Here is a 21,145-nt window from a genome sequence, read left to right on the forward strand (position 1 = left end):
AATCTTTCACATGAACTCATATTATATTCAATATATTCAGTTCTGCAAACATTTTTCTATCATAACTTTCTTGTTGAAAATAAAAGTTCAATTTAAATTTGGCAAGAAAAGTATCTTCCTCATCCCCCATGAATTTTTGATACACGCAGAATAATATACTTCAGATATGACAAGCTTATTCTCTGCTTGGCAAATCAATATATATAAGCTAAATATAATCAATAGAATAACCAAATGAATTTTGACTAATATATATATGTATATAAACATACTGCAATACATCATAGTTGTTACCATAATAGATTTATGGCAAAAGAGTACTATTCGGTACAAAATAATAATACAATATCACTTCACATTAGATAGCATTTTACTGAAGGCAAAATGAATCTAACAGAAAAGTGAACAGCACGCACCAATATCTGTTAAATAGCTAATTTATGGCTCAATCACTATGCACACATGCAAAATAAATAAATAAAATAAAATAGATAAATAAATAAATAAAATTTAAAAAAAATAAGAATTAATTATTTAGATCTGTAATCTACAGAAAACAGCAAAATCAAGATTTGTGTCTACATTTACTGAATCTTCCAGAACTTATTGACCATTTGCATGTAATATTTCAACTTATTATTTTTTTAGTTTAAAAGCAATTCATTTGAAAAAGGCACATGATATTGAAAATGAATATAATTTTATTCTACATACAGCAAATTAATATTTGTATAGATGCTTAGATAAAATACATGAACTTCAACAATATAATCACAGTTTTCAAAGAGTGGTTAATAAGAAATATTTTTTGAATAATGGGAATACTACATATAACATTCATTTGTTAAGTACCAACCAGATTGCCAATGATTTTAGCCAAATAATTACAATAATTGAAATAGTGATGTAATAAAAATTCTACATATAAAAAACAGCATATTTTACGTCACTTATTAGCACTTTTTTCTTTTCTTTTTTTCAAAAAAAAATCATACAATAAATAGATATATTTTATTCATTTTTTAGAATCATATTTTCAAGAAGGAATATTGATAACCTGCTTGCATAGACTAGCTGACAACCCCTCTACTGTTTGTGTATGACACCCACTTTGGGGGTCCATGAAACCATACTTGTTGACAGTAAAATGCTCAAAATCATCATTTCACAATTCATCCGACTTATATGCTTCCCACAATAGGTACTAACAGTAATTCCTTCCATGAAATTTTCCTTTATGGCATTTAATAAAGTTTTTGCTGATCAACTTGGAATGGTGATTAAAAACATTCTTTTGATTCTCTGCACAATCTGTGTGCTTTTTCTTTGAATGAAAAGGCTTTCATCTACTTAAATTTTGTCACATCCATTGATTTTCAACTTGAGCTCAGCTATTAAAGCTATGGTACACACCTCATGCATGTAACTGTTCCAGTACACAATTGTATAATGTACTAAATCAAAATAGTGGGTACATTTATTTAGTTGGAATACACAAAATTCAATAGATGTAATCTTCTGACTCCAAAAATGGATGAACCTTATGGCTCTAAGGTGATTTTCTGATCCTTCAAGCCAATTTTGTGGGCTTAACCTTTTCTTCCACCACCAGATAGTACAGTGGTTAGGGAAGCTAACTGCAATACCAAAAGGCCTGGGTTCAAATCCTGGAGAAGGCATAGTTGTAAATGTCTGTCCCTTCATATAAGGCCTAGATAGCCCACCTATTAGCTGCCTCCATACTAAAGGGACCACAACTTATGGCCTTAATAGTGGCTAAACTGAAGTCAGCTGAGGGCCATTGGAAGGGGACCTTTTCTTCCTATAACAGTTATCAATAAAACACAATTTTCTCTCATGGTACTTTTGGGGAAAATTTTTTTATCAAGAATAAAGTCTTTTTTTTTTTTTGAAAAAATTCTATTGCATTTTTAGTAATTGGGGAATTCCCAATTTTTTAAAATCCATAGCATTATCAAAGAATTCAAAAATTAAACCAGTTCTCAACGGTGATTTAAAACTCTAGAACTATCTAAATTTATATGCAGTCTCAATTCCTGCATATTTAGAGAAATCTTAATTTATCTGAAGTTGGTGACTAAAAGGCATGTTTGCTAGATTTAGAACTCATTTGCGCATATATATTTGCTACAGTTTCGTATGGTCCTGATAATAGAATTGTACCAAAGCCAATTTGTATGTAAGCAAATGTATGTGTAATAGACAAAAAGCTCTGAACATCATATGTGTTGTAAAATTCTCTAAAGCCATTAATTCAAATATACCTAAAAATTTAATAAAAAATGTTAAATGTCTCTGTACAATGAAAATTATTGTAATGTATGCTACACAAGTAAAGGAAAATGATACTGCATAATCAAATAACAGTTTTTACCTGCATACATTCAAATGATCCGACCCATGTAGTTTTTGAGACAAGTGATCTATCTTTCCAAACAGGAATGTGCAACTTCTGTAATATTCTAGCCTTAGCAGCACTCACAATGACATAACCAGATGTTTCACAACCTTTCAACATTACTTGACTATTAACTAGTTCAACTAGAAGAAGAAAAATGATATTATAACATATTTTAAAAACTGCATTGATTTTCCTTACCATTGATAAAGCAATGAATTAGCGTAAACAAAAAAAATGCTTTGCCATGCATTCATAACATACCAAAAAAGATAATTCAGAACTTTCTCTGTTCTAAATCTAGCTTTATCTCTGTTCTAAATCAGAACTTTCTCTGTTCTGAATTATCTTTATACCATTTGTTTTAAAATTATTTTTCCTTCATTTATTTAAATTTTACAGTTACAATTAAATTTTAACAGAAATGAAAGCTTTTTATTCATCAGGAAGTCAAAACAGTGTTATATTTAACATCTTTTCAAGCGATAATAAAATAAAATCTTGAAAATGGAAATTCACTTTCATTATAGAACATGAAATAATAATTAGAACATGAAATGATAATTTTCCATTTCATTATAGAAATGGAAAATTACTTCATTGTAGTTCATTGTAGAACTAAAGTAATTTTCCATTTTTTAAACACACTACTCAACATTGAAAATGCAACAAGAAGAAGAAATGGCCTGAAAATCATGCAAATTTTACACTACTCAACATTGAAAATGCAACAAGAAAAAATGGCCTGAAAATCATGCAAATTTTAGGGTCGACACATATCACTGAGTTATCAGAATGATGTGAAATGTGCAGCTCTCCAGCATGTGTTGAAGAAAATATAAGAGAAGGAACCTGCAGAATATTCAGTTTTCGTGCTGTTATTTCTGCTAGGAAATCATTGTAGAAAATTTGTTGCCTTGTCTCAGAGGACAAGTATAATAGCAGGGAATGCCAGGTCACTGTCAAAGGAGACAGTTCCAGCAGACAGATGATTTTATGAAGGATGTGGGGATCAGAACGAGAACAGCAGTTTGGTCCATATGGCAAATCTCAGCTGACACACATCTGGATGCATCCACAGTGCACCAGCTGTGGCAACAATGGATGGAACAAGGAAATGTATCAAATTCGAGGGGTGCCTGTGCAATACTTGCCATAAATTTATTATATTGAATGACAGGAAGTGGTTTTGATTTCATTTCGCCTCTTTTGTTTGTCGTTTCTACAATATCATACTTGTATTCATTAAAAATATAATTTGTCTCTTATCCTTCCATTTGCCAATCATAACACCATTAGCATACTTCGCTATAGTTTTCCCTTTCTTCAGCTTTTTCTCACTAACTTCTTTCAGAAATGTCTTTTTGTTCTTTCTAATTGTCCCAGCACAATGAGTGTACCTATCGGCAAGGCATTTTGCCAGTTCATAGCTATTATAATAGATGTCTATAAATACACTATGCCCAACATCTACAATTCCTTCCAATAAATTAATCACTACATTTTGTGCATGTTCTTTTCCTCCAGAATCTACCATAATACTGGTATACACCATAAAATTTGAAAACCATACCATTAGGTGTTGTGATCATATATAACTTGATACTATATTTATGGCATTTGTTTGGAATAAACCATTTAAAAATGAGCCATCCATGCCATAATATCATCGACTCATCTAAACTAATCTCTCGTCCTGGGTAGTATACTCCAGCCAATCACATGTTGAACAAACTCACCATACTTCTAATTTTATACAGTCGATCTTTTGGGGATTCTGCACTTTGCTCTGGAATTGTTGTGAACTGCAATGCTCACAGCAATAAAAGAAAACGATTCCTGCTCATATTATATGAGAATACACTCAAGCCAAAAGTGTATCTGTTTTTCAGTAATCTTGAATGCAATTTATTCTTATAGTTTCCATATGTAAAATTAATCCTACATATACCAACATTCATCTTTTGTGGTTTCCTTCCCAGCATTAATTCTAGAATTTTCTTTCTTTCACCACAGCAAAGTACAAGCATAATCATTGGTTTGAGCAATTATTTCATCCAAAATATTATCGGTAAATAAATGATGAAAGTAATTAATCAGATTGTGACCTGAAACAGGTTGCAACAAACATTCTGATTTTGTGATAGGAAACTGTCCCATTGCTGTGGGGTCACTTTTCCGAGCTCTATTTCCTACCATAGCGGAATCATGCTGATGATATGTCACCTCTTGTATATCTTGCAACTCTTCATCTTCCTTCTCAGAATATGAAATACGAGGTAACCTAAAACGTTCATGGCATTTCTGATATGACATTGGAAATGTGAACCCGAACATAAAAATAGTCACCAAATCTGGAGATGGAGTGGTTAGGATGGGAGTTCGGACATTGACCAAGCGTATAAAAACGTGTTGCATCGATATTTCAAACATAACTCCCACAGCAACTGATTGAAATGGTTGTGTCAAAGGCACTCATTCGGAGTTGTTTGCTGTATGATTTTAAAGTGAGCCTGATTCCAAGGCCTTTAGGGATGCCGTTAATGAATGAACCCCTATGCAATGTTTCCAGAAGTTCAGGTCAGGGGATATGTCTCTTAGAGATGCAACACGCAGCAGCTGGCTTCACATGCTGGGCAATGAAGCCCTGAGAGCAGCCATAGAGAGTGACAGTAACCAAACATGTGGTGAACTTGCTGCACACTTCTAGTTATCTGAAGAAATGATCAGACGCTATTTGCACCACATAAGAAAGGCATACAAGCTGAGCAAGTAGGTACCCCACTCGCTGTCTGATGCAAACAAGCAACAGTGTGTTGCTGCCTGTTTATCACTGCTTACTCGGTACCTCAATGCTTCCATATTTGATCGAGAAATCACCAGCAATGAAAAGTGCATCCAGTATGACCTACTATGCATTCCAGACATTGGTTGTCACCACGGGACCCTGTGCCTCACACTACAAAACCTTCTCTCCACCCACGCAAGATTATGTTCTGTATCTGGCTGACTAATCGCCAAATAATGCACTATGAGCTTCTGCCAGTGGGTCAAACCATCCCGGCAGGCCTGTACTCGCAGCAGCTGGGACATGTGCATCAGGCACTGATGCATAAGGCCCATATCACACGGCGTTTGTTTCACACAACAACTGTTTTGGACAATTTTGCTGCCTGGTCTACTATTGAAAGAAAGACGTGCAACTTTTTTCTTCCTTTTCAAAAAAATTGCAGGTTGTTCCTTATCAACCAATCAGCTATCAGCTTCGAATGCTATCAGCATGTTTGTAATGGGGAACCAGTTTTCCCTGCCTTAACCCCAAAGCCATCTGTGGTGATTGGCTGTTGTGACAAAGCAGAAAAATTGTTCCAAACAGTTGTTCTTCTGAAACAAACCGACGTGTGATAGCAGCCTAAGGAGCCAGCACTGGTCAACTGTAAGGGTAGGGTCTGTACCTAGGCAGTCTCAACCACAGGGGCATACAAACAGTCTTCACAGGACTAGAACCCGAGTATTGTACTTAGGTTGGTTCAGGCTTGGCAAGGACTGTACTGGTACTGTCGTGTCCGTTCCTCTGGCTGTGGTGGAGCTATATGTAGATTTATGTGGGTCTCTTCGATGGGGGTTTAGCCCTCATAATCCCAGTGACGGGGACTGACAGAGTAAGGTGAGGCACCCACACGAATGTATCTGATGCTGAGGGAGTGGTGCCCCGAGGCAAAGGTGTCCTAGTGTATTTCTTTGTATTAAGCTTCTTTTTTACCTCGCCGAGGCTATGTATAAAGCCGGGCAGGGACTATGGGGTCTGCATCGCCACTGATGAGTCCCTTCTAGAGCCCGTTTCATCTAAACTTTGTAAGGAAATTCCAGGTCGAAGGTTCGGTCTCTAGCGCACGGTCAACTGTAAGGGTGTACTCCTCCTCCATGACAATGCAAGGTCACATGTGGCTCAGGAGGCCAAGGACACCATTCAGCAATTTGGCTGGGAGACACTAACCCATCCACTATACTTCCCAGATCTCACGCCAACAGACTACCACCTTTTCCATTCCCTGGACAACCATCTTCACAGGAAATCCTTCAACAACTGACCAGACCTCAAAAAGGCCCTCACGGACTTCTTTGTGTCCAAGACTCCTAAGTTTTACCACAATGGTGTTGCATAGTTAGCCACTTGTTGACAAAAGGCACTGGATGGTGATGATGATTACTTTGATTACTAGCAGTGATTATTATTTGTTTTATGACTGTCCAAAACGGCAAGAACGTTTTTGGTTACCTTGTATTATGGACATGTTGGGAAGGAATGAAATCTTCATCGCTGTCATAACTAACATCACTTGGGTACTTGCCCAAAAGCTCAGCCAACAAATTTGCTATTTCCTCATCTGTTAGAGGCTTATTACATTGTATTTTTCTTTTTTTTGGGTACGTGAAGTCCCTGCAGAAATATCATCTCTAGAACTCATAATGCAAGATTTTTTAATATCTAATAAAGCTATAAATTCAAAACCACATACCTTCACAACTAGTTTTTAACCCCTTTACTCCGCGCCAATACCAGCAGACACATCTAACATATAATGCTGACTGAAGTGGAGACTAAATATTAAGGCGATGCTCTTCCCACTTGAGCGCATAGTTGGCTAATGTGACATCACTCCACACCCCGCGCTGGCGCATGATTGGCTCTTTAACATTGACGCCACATCCCAAGCTAGTGTGAGATCAGCAGCGAAAGTGTTAATTTTTTTTTTAATTTATTTATCTGCTTTAAAATATTGCTAACAATTACCTAACAATAATTATAATTTTAATTGACATTTTGAAAATTATATACACAAAAAGTTACTCATAAAAATATTAAATATGGTTTATAAGTGGAATAGGTTATTGCAGAACAATTTAGTACAAAAGTTCAGCACACAAAATACAAATAATATAATACAAATCAATAAAAAAAAAAAAAGAGTATCAGTGAAATATGATCACAAAATTGGTAGGAAAAAAATTATGTATTATTTTGCATATTCTTAATAATAGTACATTGTAAAAACTTTAAACAGTATCTAGTTTCATATCATAAATTTATAGATAAATGATCAATAAACAATGTCTTCAACAGTTTTTTTTTTTTTTTTTTTTTTTTTTTTTAACGAACACTGATATACTAAATCTGCAATGCATTAATTCTGTGGTACAAGAATCAGAAATTGTAGAGAAGTAAAAGAATAAAAATCTTAGTACTGAGCCATTTTTTCTGTAGAACATCATTAGTCTGACATGCAGCGACACCGTGAAGTTGCTGTTCTCGTGTAGTACCTTCAATCTATAATAAAAAGAATCAACTTTATGTGCAAAAAAATTTTTTTAAACTGATATAAATAATAAACAGTATGAATCTAAAATACATTACAGACTCTGCAATACCAAAGTTCATTCTTTTCATAGACATTTTCATCCATACCATTTATAGATGTATCATAGTTTCAAAGGAAAAGATGATAACATATAATTGCTGAGATAGTTTTAGTCATAATTATTGTAAAATACATCTAACGTTTTCAGGCAATTATACCATTATCTAATGGCATATATCTCCATTTTAAATATAGTCACTGGTTATTGAATTTGAAATCATTATACAAATTACTGAAACAATTACTCATGGTACTGTGATGTAACCACAAGAGTGACGAGAAAAAAAAAATGATACATACATCTAAATTTAATATGTTTTAACCGTATTGTGGTTTACATTTTCTAAATTTAATAACTTTTTTAAATAAGCATATAAAAGGGCACTAAATATTACATATAATGCACTTCCTTAGTAATGTAAATATACATCCTTAGTACTTAATATTTATGAATGAAAATGTTATTTTATTGTTCTTTGAAATATTTTCTTTATTTTGTTATTCCCTAGCTATTTTTTAATAGCTAGTACTTTTAAAAAACCATAAAATAACTTAATAAATATTTTATAGAGCATTTCAAAGAAAGAAAAATGTTACCTCTTCTATAAAAACAGTAGGGTTAGCTTCTGATTCTGCTACCAGTTTTTGAAGCATAGAAGCTACATGACTTGACTGAAGACTACTAATCGGACTAGGACCTACTGAAGAGTTTTGTGACATACTTGTTTGAGCTCTAGATCTCTAAAATAAAATATATGTAAGTCAAGATACAATGCTTATACAACGCAATTTAAAAAATAACTGGAGCTTGCAAATCATCAACTGAAAAGATTACAAATTAACTCAATTTAAAAACACAGTTAATATAGACTAATAAAATACATTTAAATTAGCAAAGCCTAGTAATGAAACACAACATCAGCATACCTAAAAAGAAATTGTGGCATATACATCAGCCTTGTTATGTCTCAATTAGCATATGCTAATTAAAAGCAAATAATATCATTACACCTAAAAAAAAGATCTGTGAACTGAAAAATGAGGCTTATTCTCAAGCAGCAGTATATTCCAGTATTAAATGTCACACATATAGGATTGGACAATAAGTTCTGGGAAGAAAGAATTCATTCAACTTACATCTGTTACTCAAAACCAAGGAACAAAAAATTTCTTACTATTAAATTTTGAATTTTATTCATCAAATAGCACGTTTGAAGCAGAGAAATGAATCATCTATTTTATATACAACATATTATGTTTAATAATGTCCATAGAATGCTCATAAAACATTTAATAATGTCCATTCATTCACATGCTACAATTTGATAGAATTTATTCAATGAATTCTGCTGAATTAAATGAGCATTTTTAAATATAAATAACTTTGTCCAATTTTAGATAAAAAATTACAAAATGATCTGAAAGATGGTTAACTCATATTTTCTTTTAAAATGCAAAATTCTGTTTCTTGATTTAAAAGCTGGTAAAAGTTTTCCTCTCAGAATTTTGCTTCATAATTTTGCCATATTTTATTCCAATTACTTGTATTCTTTTTCTCATAAGTACAAGATAAAGCTACTACTAAAATATATTTGTGGTACATCTGTATACCATAGGTATACCCAAGGTATGATAATAATTTTTATCTCTCAACAAAAAATCTTTAAAAAATAAAATAATATCATACTTTAATATGCACAAAGATTACAACAATTCCCACTCTGTGCATGTATGTTTACATAATAAAACTGTTTAACTCTTTTTTAAATTTATTTCATTTTAATTTTCAACAAAAATAAAATCTTTAAATTTTGTTTACACTGTACTCTACAGAATATAGGAAAAATAAATAAAAAATATCAAAAATTACATTCCTACTTTTAAAGTTATTTAAAAAAATGGGAGTTTAAATTAATCATAATATATGACAAAACATAACTTTCAAATTTAAGAGCTTTTTAAAATAGCTAATTTTAAATTTTCAACTACACAGTTTTTAAATATATTAAATGCAGTTTTGATCAGAAGCTTTACTATCAAGCCATTATACATGAGCTATGAGAATTACTTTAAAAATTTTGCCATTTTTTTACCAATATATGATATAATCTTAATGAATATAACATACACAATAAATTATAACATTTTGAACTTTTCCATTACAAGACAATATGTACTGAGCAATTTTCTACAGAAAGATACAAATGTTGCCTAAGGTTACTGTTAAATAAATGTTCTTGTTTTCAAAGTAAACATTATAATTTTTTTTTAATGTCACACATATCATATATATATATAAAAAAATTTTAATGATAAATAATTTATTCTATTAATTTTTTACCAAAATAACTAACCTAAGAGACATTTCTCATAAAAATTTTATTACAGTCAAAATATAATAATAATGAAAGTATATTTCCTCACTGGAAGTATCAGGTTAATATCTTTCTAGAGAAAATTGTTTGGCACATATTTTCCTATGACAGAAAATATCCTAATTTTTTAATACAATTAAATAAACTTAGTTTTACTTATGATTCAACTTGGAAACTTACCTGTAGAATTTTGATATGGTTTTAATCAACATATAATTTTATATTGCACGCATATTGCATATTTAAAGACTTACATAAATCAATATTCATATTTTTTTCAAACTAAATAAATAAAACAAAAAGAAACAAATTGCAAATTAACTATCAACTGCAGTAACGTAAATTAATAATACTACCTGAGGCGTATTTTGAGATTCAACTTTGAAACAACGAAGGGCATCTGTAGACAGATTTTTTTTCAAAATAACAGTTTTTTGATAGCTATCAAAGAGACTAAAGATAACTAATCGATTGTGTCTAGTCCAGGCACCTTTTAGCCCATGAACTACTAATCGATGAGTAGGAGTGTCAGCTTGATCCTATAAACAAATGATATATAATTTGAAGATTATAATTCATAGAGGTAAAATATAAAATAAAAAATTATGAATCATCAAAATTAAATACCTCTTCAGATATAACATCTTTTACTATTTCTTCTCTTCCATATGAAACTCTATCAATGGAGATTTATAAAATAATAAACTTACAAATAATTATATAAAAGTTAATAATAAATATTACAAGAAAGATATGCATTTCTCTATAATTTGATACTAAAACAAACTGAAACAGCAACAAAGTAAGGGGGGGGAAATGTTCTGTCACATATTATTGTATGTGTATATTTAAAATTGCATTTATTACAACAATTTTTTTTTTTTTTTTTTTTTTTTTTTTTTTTTTTTTTTTTTTACAAATTAGAAATATTAAAACTAATTATTTCTCTATAGAACAACTTCCTCTTTGTCTCTCTACCATATAGCTCTCTCTCACACCCAGAAACACAAATATAAATTTATAAAACAATGCTTAAATAAGCAAAAGAAAGAGGATGATTAGTATATGTTATCAGGAACAGTTAATGGCATCTTCTACTTAAATTGGTTACTATTTTGATTATACCACATCAGGGTATGATACTTGAAAACATTTTTTTTTTTTTTTTTTTTTTTTTTTTTTTTCTTATTACATACTGATCAATATTTTATAAGGTATTTTTTCTCTCCTTTCTTCATGCCATCTTGGTGTGACAGATGCACACTAGGCAGAAATTTGAGAGGTCCAGGTTCAAGTTCCGATGAAGGCATTGCTCATTTTCCCCATTTTCAGCTTAAAAAAACCTAATGATAATTTTTCCCCATCAGAATTTGGCTAATGGGTCCCATAATCTCCAGTCACCCCATTTTCTCTTTCCTTTCTGCATATCTTTCTAGAGTAATGGTAGCACACTCGACACATATTCAAGAGGTTTGGATTCAAGCACCAGATATGGCACTGCTCATTTTTCACATATCCAGCATTAAAAAAAAAAAAAAAAAAAAAAAACTTATGACTCTACAAGTGATAACTGAACTAAATGGTAGTGGATGATAATTTGTCCCCACCAGAATTTGGCTTAATGGATCCCATAATCCCCAGTCACCCTATTTTTCTCTTTCCTTTCTGCACGTCTTTCTAGAGTAATGGTAGAACACTCGACATGTATTCAAGAGGTTTGGGTTCAAGCACAAGATACAGCACTGCTCATTTTTCACATATCCAGCATAAAAAAAACCTTATGACTCTACAATTTAAATCCAATATTTAAGTCCTTCAAATTTTTCTAAGGTTTAGTTATATATTCAGAAACATGACATGTGTTTGGTTGACAATGGTTTGTACACTGCTCTTTCCCTTAGATGAGATGGCAAATGATGAATAATTTTAAATTTGTTTAGTTTTATTATTTCTATTTTAATTGCTGAACTTAAGTATATTAAAGAATTTTTTCTTTGCTCTGAATTAATTCTATAATCAAATGGTGTTGAGTTCCCATCTAAAAATCATAATCATTTAGTTATGAAAGTTTGTGTGTGCATGCTCATTAGTATATGCATTACAATTTATACAACATTTTGTTTTTGTTAAATGTTTTAATTTTACTTTTTAACTGAGAGTTGTTATATCCAATATCAATCAACCATGATTAATATAAGTGAAGAAAATGAGCAATTTTGACACATACTCCAAAGATTACAAATTAATTTTTCTGTGTCCTTGGGTGTAAAACAAAAATCCACTTAAAATATATCTTTTCACAATCATTAATACAAATAAGCATATATGCCTAATAGTCATTTAGTAACTAGTGAAGAATAGAAATATGATGATTTAATTGCATTTAAAAAGTTTAGATATCTTCCTTCATACTTTCATCCATTTTTCTAACTGAACATTAAAATTATAAATTTCAAAAATGAAATGAAAGTTATAAAAATTCTACTTATAATTTTTTGGGGGGACAAATTCATATATTTATGCACGAACTAAATCTAAAATTCTAAAACTCAGTATCTAAGTATTTGGGTATAAACAGGATTTTATAGAATTAACACCATATGAAAAAATAATTTGTTTCATTGATGTTTCCTGAATGATATAATATTATAACTCACCTATTAACACTCAAAAAGTAACTTCGCTCCACAGGTGCATGGAATGACTTTGTAGCCTGAAGAAGATTTCAGACTTAAAAAGTTGTACTGAAACATTTACAGAAAATTCTCTTAAAGTCTGAAAATAAATAGAAATGTCAAATGGCAACATTTAATAAACTTACATTTTCATTTTCTTCATCCATACAATTATACAGCCAAATTTCACTGTCAGTTAATTCAGAATTCAAGTAACCAATATTCCAGTTTGCACGAGGCCTGTTGGAATATATTTAAATTATATGCAATAAAATAATAATATGCATACTAACATTTATTAAGAAAAACTACTATTCATTAGGCATAAATAAGTTATGCCTATTAAAAATATTATTACATTTGATGTGTGATTTACATTATTCAAAGACCATCAAATTTAAGAGTGTATTTCTGAGAAAGTGTAAAACATTCAATGTTTTAACAATTAACTATGTATATCTCTTGGAAATAAGGAGAGGTATAACTCTGTTGTAACAATAAACAAACAGCATACACATTTGGAGAAAACTCAAAAATTACACTGAGGAGAAGCTTAAGTAAAACATGAACATATTAAAATCTTAAATATTTGTAGAAATAGAAAAGAAGTTTTGAAATAATTACATAACAAAGGAATAAAATTTTCCTCAAATTTTGTAATTTAAGCTAATATTTCTCTTCTGGATACTTTACAGCTCAAATTTTTCATATTATTAGCAAATTATTATTGTTTCTTTATAAAAAGATATTTTCAGAAAATATGCTGGTTATTTCTGTTATTATGTAATAAGGAGGGAGAAATATTAAATAACAGTTCCATTTATGAAATCACATGCAAGATTAATAAGCATGCTCAAACATAATTCAGTCAAAAAAAGACTTACAATGAATCCCAGATTCAATTTTCTTTCTTTAATTAATAAACACTCATATAATAAACATTTGAAGACAATAATTTGGATATGTACTAATATTATATTAATAATCCACAGTTCTATCTTTATCACAAAATGTGTATGCAGTTGGAATAAGGAAAAATTAAGTTAGCTTATACTAACTTTTTTAAAGATATTTCTCTAATTTCAAATAAGGTGTGAAGAATTTTACTCCTAATTAAGATTCTCATAATTTGACAAATAGTTAACGCTGACTAGAAACTGTTACTTTTCATATAGAAAATTATTTTCTTTAGAGTATTTATAAAAGAATTTTAAAAATATAATAAAAACATGTGTTATTTATCAATAATTAATAAAAAATGGATATTCAATCCTAAATATATTTGGCTTACATGGCCACTCAATATATTTGGCTTATAATGGATTAACCTACATTAAAAAATTGGAGTAAACCTCCAAGCTGTGATTTATAACCCATACAAAAAGATTTGAACTTCATTTGAGAGGGACTGTGACTAACATTTCCTTTATAATGTTCCAAGACAAAACAGAATGTCATCTTAAACAGAACAGAAAAGACACAATTGATCTGAGATGAACAGAAATGAGCACTTCGGATCTTTAACAATGTTTCTAATAAGAAAACTAATTTAACAGATTTAAGAATACCTCAAAGGAAAATTTAATTACTACACTTGCAATCTAATTTGTATACAAAAAACTCACTCCGTGAAAAAGATTTTTAGAGATTTAATGCTTCCTTAAAAGATGACACCAAATTTATTTATAAGCATCGAAATTGATATTTAAGTATATGATAACAAGTACTAAATTCTGCTACTAAAAGACATTAATACTTTCTGCTTGGCTTCCACTTTTACAGTTTACCAAAGAAAATGATTTCAAGCCCAGTATGAAAAGTTACTGTGAAAATATTAATGCTCTAAAATAGAATGGAATGAATTGACACATATTTCTTTAATTAATACTAAAACTTGAAATTTGCTAAACTATAAAATTCTTTTTTATTTGTGCTCCTTTCTCATCTACCACAATACCCCCCCCCCTGGGTATCGACGCAGAAAACTCTGTGAAGCTACTGGCTAGGATCTGTACCTACACAGTCTCGTCCACGGGAGTATAAAATCACAAACCTGGCAGTTTTAGATCACGGGGTTGGGTCATTAATATGGCTTGACCTCGGGGATTGGTGTAAGTCGTAGAACAGATGGTTCTGTAGCTTGGTGTGGGATGGCACTGAGTTTGCTAGGTAATGTCCTGATGTTATGCAATGCGCGCATAGTACTTGCAGGAACATTTAAATGATCAGTCAGTCCATCAGGTATTCAGGTCACGCCTCCACCGAAAAGCCTAGAACAGGGAGTGGTGACCCCTCAGGCCCGGCCTAATAAGCGGAAGGTTTCTGGAGTTATCTCATCTGTGGCTAAGAGCCGGTTTGGGATCCAGTTTTCCAGACATAAGTGATTAGTTTTAAACTCCTAAGTTGAATTTGATGCATGGGCTATGGCTAAATTTTGGAGTTTTGTCGCCCAGGACTCCAGCCCAATGAGAGAGTTCATTTGTGACTCACCTGCTGTTAACCTGCCCCCTGTCTAATATGGGGGATTCTCAGTTAGAGGATAACAGTTCCCTCAGTTGCGTAAGTGATCGCAGGAGAGATGTATAAATTTTGATTGATCTACCACAATATTCATTCAAAGTAATTAATTAAAAGCACAATACTACAATCATAAATTAGATTTAATTTTATGTAAATGTTTTCAAAGAATTCCATTTTGTAATTACTTGATACTTAAAAAAAAATTACCATCATTATGTCATTAACTTAACAACAATATGATTGCATTACAAATCATATTGGTCATCAGTGTAAAATTTTGATGCAATAAAAAAAGCATCTTCCAATTAATTTTATTAACAGCACAGTTTTTAATGGATTTTAATAAAACATTAATTTTTAACTGCACTTAATAAAACATCAATTTAAACTGCAAGTTTTCCACTGCAGGCATTACTATACTTGTGGGCTCTTTAGTCAGGTTTTTGGTAATATTTTTTTCCAAATTTTGCTGCATTATCTTTGCAACATCCTGCCATTCTTCATAAGTGTTTTTATTTATAAATCCTAAAACATCATTAACACTCATAACATCTTCATCATTATATACTTGATACTTCTTGAGGCATCGTAATGATTAAATACATGATTCATTATATGAAGATTACTAAATCTTTAAATCTATTGTCACAACCTTTTAGTGTTATCTGGCAATACAAATTTTACATTGTACTGTCTGGCAACACTGTTGCATATATTATGTAGAATAGATGGAAAAACAGCAAAAACCACACAGCACTTAACATGTTAAAAATACTTGTAGTAATATGACACAGGAGTGATTTAAAATAAGCAATTGCATATGAAGCACATGAAAATCTTATATTCTTTATATATGATATAACTTCAAAAAAAAAAAGCCTTCCAACTTTAAAATATGGCTATATAATTAATTTCCTTTTAATGATAATAATAAAACTTTTTCACATACATCTACACTTATGAAACATAAATGTGAAAAATTTTTTAACAAAAACTAAAAATAAGTAGCCTGTAAGAAAAGTACTTTGAGATAAGCCCATTTCCACAATATAAAATTTTTAATTTATACCTATGTTTAAGGCCATCAGCTACAGGTACAAGTGTTTGAGTATGCTCAGAGCTGAGAAACAGATGCCCACCAATAAGTTCCAGTCCTCGTTGCTTGGCAAAAGACATCCAATAAATTATTTTAAATTTATGTAAGTTCAAAGAAACGCATAATCTGTGATAATGTCGACTCAATTGTGGCTTACGAGGTTTTGTGTTTGAAAATAATACGCCTCTCCTTGTTAAACGTGTCACTCCAGAAAGAATCATCTGAAAACAATAGTCTATTAATATCATCTTTATACTATATGTATGTAGGTTTTGATAAAAATTATTTTATTTTAATAAAAAAGAAAGGAAAATGCCTGAATTCATTCTGTAACATATATTTATGTGCTTTGATGTACGCAATTAAAAAATTAAAATTAATGTTACATAACAGCATTTTGATAGTTCATTACATCAAAATGCATTACATCAAAATTATTCAATATTTAATTTCCATATCAAAGAAAGAATTTTTAAGAATCATACAAACATTATTGTTCAATAAAATACACATGAACAACTGATAATTTTACAAAATTAAACTAAATTATTTTACTTATTCAAAAATAAGACACACATATTTTGTTATAAAATTTGGTACAGTCTTAAAAATGGGTATTTCATACGATAAATTGCAGAATGAGTTTAATTACCATGGTACAAAAAATAATTATACTGTTTAAATATTAGATAAATTGCAAAGGTATACATAAATTCATAACTACTGATAATTATTATAGCCATGTCCAACTGAGCAATTTCAATTCATGCCTGTTTTCACTACACTGATAATGCTTGAAAACAAATAGGTAACAAGATATCACTAATTTTTCTGTACTTTTCCTTTGAGGTGGAGCCACAGCTAATGATACTGTTATTTTAAGAAAATTCTGAAGGAAGGATAATAAACTATGATTCTCTTTCTCAAAATTACTGCAAAACAAAATAAAAATTTACCTACATTTTCATTTCTGATAACTTTTCTTCAAATGTATCAAGGGTCTTATACTTGAGTAAAAATTGCTGCAATATTTTTCTGAAAATAAATCTTACAACAGATACTTTGAATTCCCATGTCAATACTTTATTCCATAAAAAATATTCAATATTTACTTATTAACCTGCACTGGGAACTTTGGTTGGTGCCAAGGTAACTGAATAATAGGGATTTTAGTTATTTCATTTTGGTACTGCTAACTTCCTGATAATCGCTTCAGTCATGGCTTAGCCAGTGATGTAACTAGCATGTAGTGGCATTTTAGTAGTGTAGCTAGAGTGGAGGTGCAGGGGGTTTCTGCTATATGTGGCATGTTTTTAGGTGCAGAATTTTTTACATTTTATAAGAGTCCGATGGGTCATCGAGGCAGGTGAAGAATAATTAGATTCCAAATTATTATATGAAAATAAATTAAGAATAAAAAAATTATTCTAAATAAAGTATTTAAAGAAATCACTGCATAATTTCAACTACTACATACTTTCGCTACATCTTTTTTTATTTCTTCGAAACTTGAATGCAAATTCCAATTATCAATTAAATTATGATCACAGTGACATTCATAAGGATGAATTCCTCGATATGAAAGAGTTATTTCATGTTTTATTTCTGTTAATGTTAAGGGAATCAAAACAGGAATGTGAAAGAGCAGTCCTTTGAATTTGTGCAGTTTATTCTAAAATACAATCTCTAGAATAAAGATCCGAATGTTGTAATTCTAAAGCAAACTTTCTTCTCAGTGCTGCAAGTCTTCCTGGTAATGAGAAACATTTTCTAAATAAAAACCCTTTCAGACTTATAAATGTACATATTGTATTTAAGAAATCTTTTTATACTTTCTACATACGAATAAGAGCAATCAAATAGACCTCTACAAAGTCATGGACGGTTTTGCAAGCAAAAAAGCAAGCAAAATAGTAATATAATTTTAAAAAGTTCAAATTAAACTTTTTCTTCAAAAAATACACATAGGGTTTTAATTCATTTCCCTGAATTTTGTTTTGAGATTTTTCACAGTTATTTGTTCATATAACACGAGTGGCAGCAAATTCAGGAACCGCCCTGGGCGACAAACTCAGGATGGCCACGGGCAGCAAAAGTTTTATTACAACACTAATTTAAAATAGTTTTATCCACCATGTCCAGTTCTTGGCAAAATTTGACTATAAACCAACAGCACTAACAGTAAATAAAATGTATAACTATAATAGATGGTATTCGACTTCACTTAAACCAATTTCTAACTTTTCTTTTTGCTGTTTGCCAGGATTTTTTAAGCTGCACAATATTTTTTCCAATATGTCATTATATGTAAACTAGTACAATCCCAACTAAGTGATATCACATAATTTAAACAAAAAATGAAAGAACTTCTAATTCATAATTTGGAAAATATCAGATGTCTGTTAAGAAAATAATAATATTGAACATCCAGCAGAAATTAATATGAGACAATCAAACTTTCATTATTACATTACATATAATGAGTTTATCTGACCTTTAATTGGCATAAAAAAATTCTGTTTTATTTACTTATTTAAAATTTCTATGTCAAGAGAATTAATTATGATTTATAGTAATATTAAAATATATGCTAACATGGATACTATGCAAGAGTTTTAAAATCTAAGATGTTTTATTATTTACAAAAATACAGCACCTTGAATGAATATCTTACCTTCAAGTTTTCAATCCATTTCAAGGTGCTACTATACAAAAGCATGGTTGGAATATCTTCTTGATCAGCATGCATATGTTTTGTTTCATATGAGTATGAGATATTTAAATTTTGCGATCGAAATGCACGATAAGAATCATGTTCCTAAATGAGAAAAATACAAATATTTGAACAATGTGATTAAAAATGAGTAAGAAAATGGTCAAATATAAAGGCACAAGTTTAAAACTATCATATATACATAGATTAGGTTATCTGCATATGGCGAAGCACACAAGGGCTACCTGCCTAAAGGGAAGTATGCCTTTGTAGAGGGCTTTCTAAGGGAAATGGCTCATATTCATTCGCTGTACATGGAGAAAACCTCAAAAAATTAAAAAAAAAAAAAAAAAAAAAACAAGCAGTCAGTCCATTCACTTGGAATCAAACACTTCTCAAACTCTCAATATTCAGTGGTCTTAGCCCCACAGCCACAGTAGGCCCTCATATTTGTACAAGCATAGAGTTAAGTACAAACGCCACTGAGCAATTTCCTTCATTTAAAGATTATCATAAAGTCCAAATTAGGTAGTAATTATAATAAACCATAATAAACTTCTATCAATTTAAAGCCTTCTGAAATACACTGGTTATCATAAATTAAGGAAAAATCACAAAAATCACGATTACTTAAAAAGTTACATGAAGAATTTAATGAAACTTACCCACAATATACAACACATAGCAAGGTATCAAATAACATAAAGAGAAATTACCAGACAAATATGGTAGTATAGAAATTAGCACATGTATAAAATGAACTAATTGAAGGTGTCAGTTTGCTACACGAAAAGTACCTTCAATATGGAATATGATCGCCTCTAGAAGCAACACAGCACATACAGTGATGTGTGGTGCTTTCAATTATTCGTTCCATCAGTTCCATAGAAAGCGAGAGCCATTGCTCTTGCAAAGCAGTTGCAAGTGCGACAAGGGTCTGAGGGGGTGGATTGAGAGCAGCTAGACGTCTCCCTAAAGCACTCCAAACGTGCTCGATAGGATTCAAATCCGGGGATCGAGCTGGCCACTCCATGCGCATAACTGTTTCCTGTTGAAGATAATCATCTACGATGTAAGCCCTGTGTGGTCTTGCGTTGTCATCCTGTAACAGGAAAGCATCACCTATTGCCCCGGCATATGGGCACACATAAACATCAAGGATGTCATCTCTATAAATCTGAGCATTCACGGTTCCCCTTGGAAAGACATGGAGGTCTGTGCGTTCACCCAAAGAGATGCCCCCCCCAAATACAGACACTGCCCTTTCCAGATGCATCGCTTTCACGGATGTTTGATGGATGATAATGGGTTCTAGGTTCTCTCCATATCAAATAACGTCTACTATTACTCTCTAGACTAAACCTGGACTCATCCGTAAAAAGAACCACGCTCCACTGATCAGGCGTCCAGTGGACATGTTGTCATGCCCACTGAAAACTGGTCCCTCCTATGGCGTGATGTAAGTGGCACACAAATGACTGGTTGCCTCCCATACAGACCACCTTCGTGAAGCTTTCTACACACAGTTGACATTGACACACACCTTCTGGTGGCTGCAGAAAGAGAAGACTCTAAGAAGAGTCGGAGTAGTGGTTCTATTCCTGCGTGCACATAATGTCAAATATTGGTCATCGACACTCGTCGTAGCAGTTGGCCGTCCTTGGCTGAACCTCCTAGATGCCGAATCTGTGGATTGAAATTGCCTCCAAAAGTCTATTAACCACAGAAGGACTCACATTTAGCCATCTGGCCACTTCTGTTTGACTTTGTCTTGCCTCTAGTCTCCCAATGGCTCTCCATCGCAGTTCTACACGCAAATGACGCCTGGAGGTCATTGTTACGAATAGGCTATCTCAAATTTCTGATGTCACTGTCACAGTGAAATATGTGGGCTTGCTCTCAAACATGGACTTTTATGCTCCTCGCT

At 31.5% G+C, this 21,145-nt stretch overlaps 1 protein-coding gene across 2 annotated transcripts in view; it reads right to left on the reverse strand.

Annotated features, from left to right (window-relative positions):
* Nucleotides 1-21,145, reverse strand: part of hob (bridge-like lipid transfer protein family member hobbit) — a 155,046-nt gene that overhangs the window by 44,912 nt on the left and 88,989 nt on the right. For both annotated transcript variants that reach the window (XM_085813453.1, XM_035368583.2), the window contains 9 exons: nt 19,180-19,323; nt 16,479-16,726; nt 13,036-13,129; nt 12,872-12,927; nt 10,842-10,890; nt 10,571-10,753; nt 8,437-8,580; nt 7,667-7,748; nt 2,396-2,562 (listed from right to left, as the gene is read on the reverse strand). In XM_085813453.1, the coding sequence (XP_085669579.1) occupies nt 2,396-2,562; nt 7,667-7,748; nt 8,437-8,580; nt 10,571-10,753; nt 10,842-10,890; nt 12,872-12,927; nt 13,036-13,129; nt 16,479-16,726; nt 19,180-19,323 (1,167 nt within the window). The remainder of the gene's footprint in view (nt 1-2,395; nt 2,563-7,666; nt 7,749-8,436; nt 8,581-10,570; nt 10,754-10,841; nt 10,891-12,871; nt 12,928-13,035; nt 13,130-16,478; nt 16,727-19,179; nt 19,324-21,145) is intronic.

This window comes from Stegodyphus dumicola, chromosome 3, assembly GCF_044657685.1.
Source record: "Stegodyphus dumicola isolate Sdum_Otavi_A_Nest chromosome 3, ASM4465768v1".
In the NCBI taxonomy this organism is placed as follows: Eukaryota; Metazoa; Arthropoda; class Arachnida; order Araneae; family Eresidae; genus Stegodyphus; species Stegodyphus dumicola.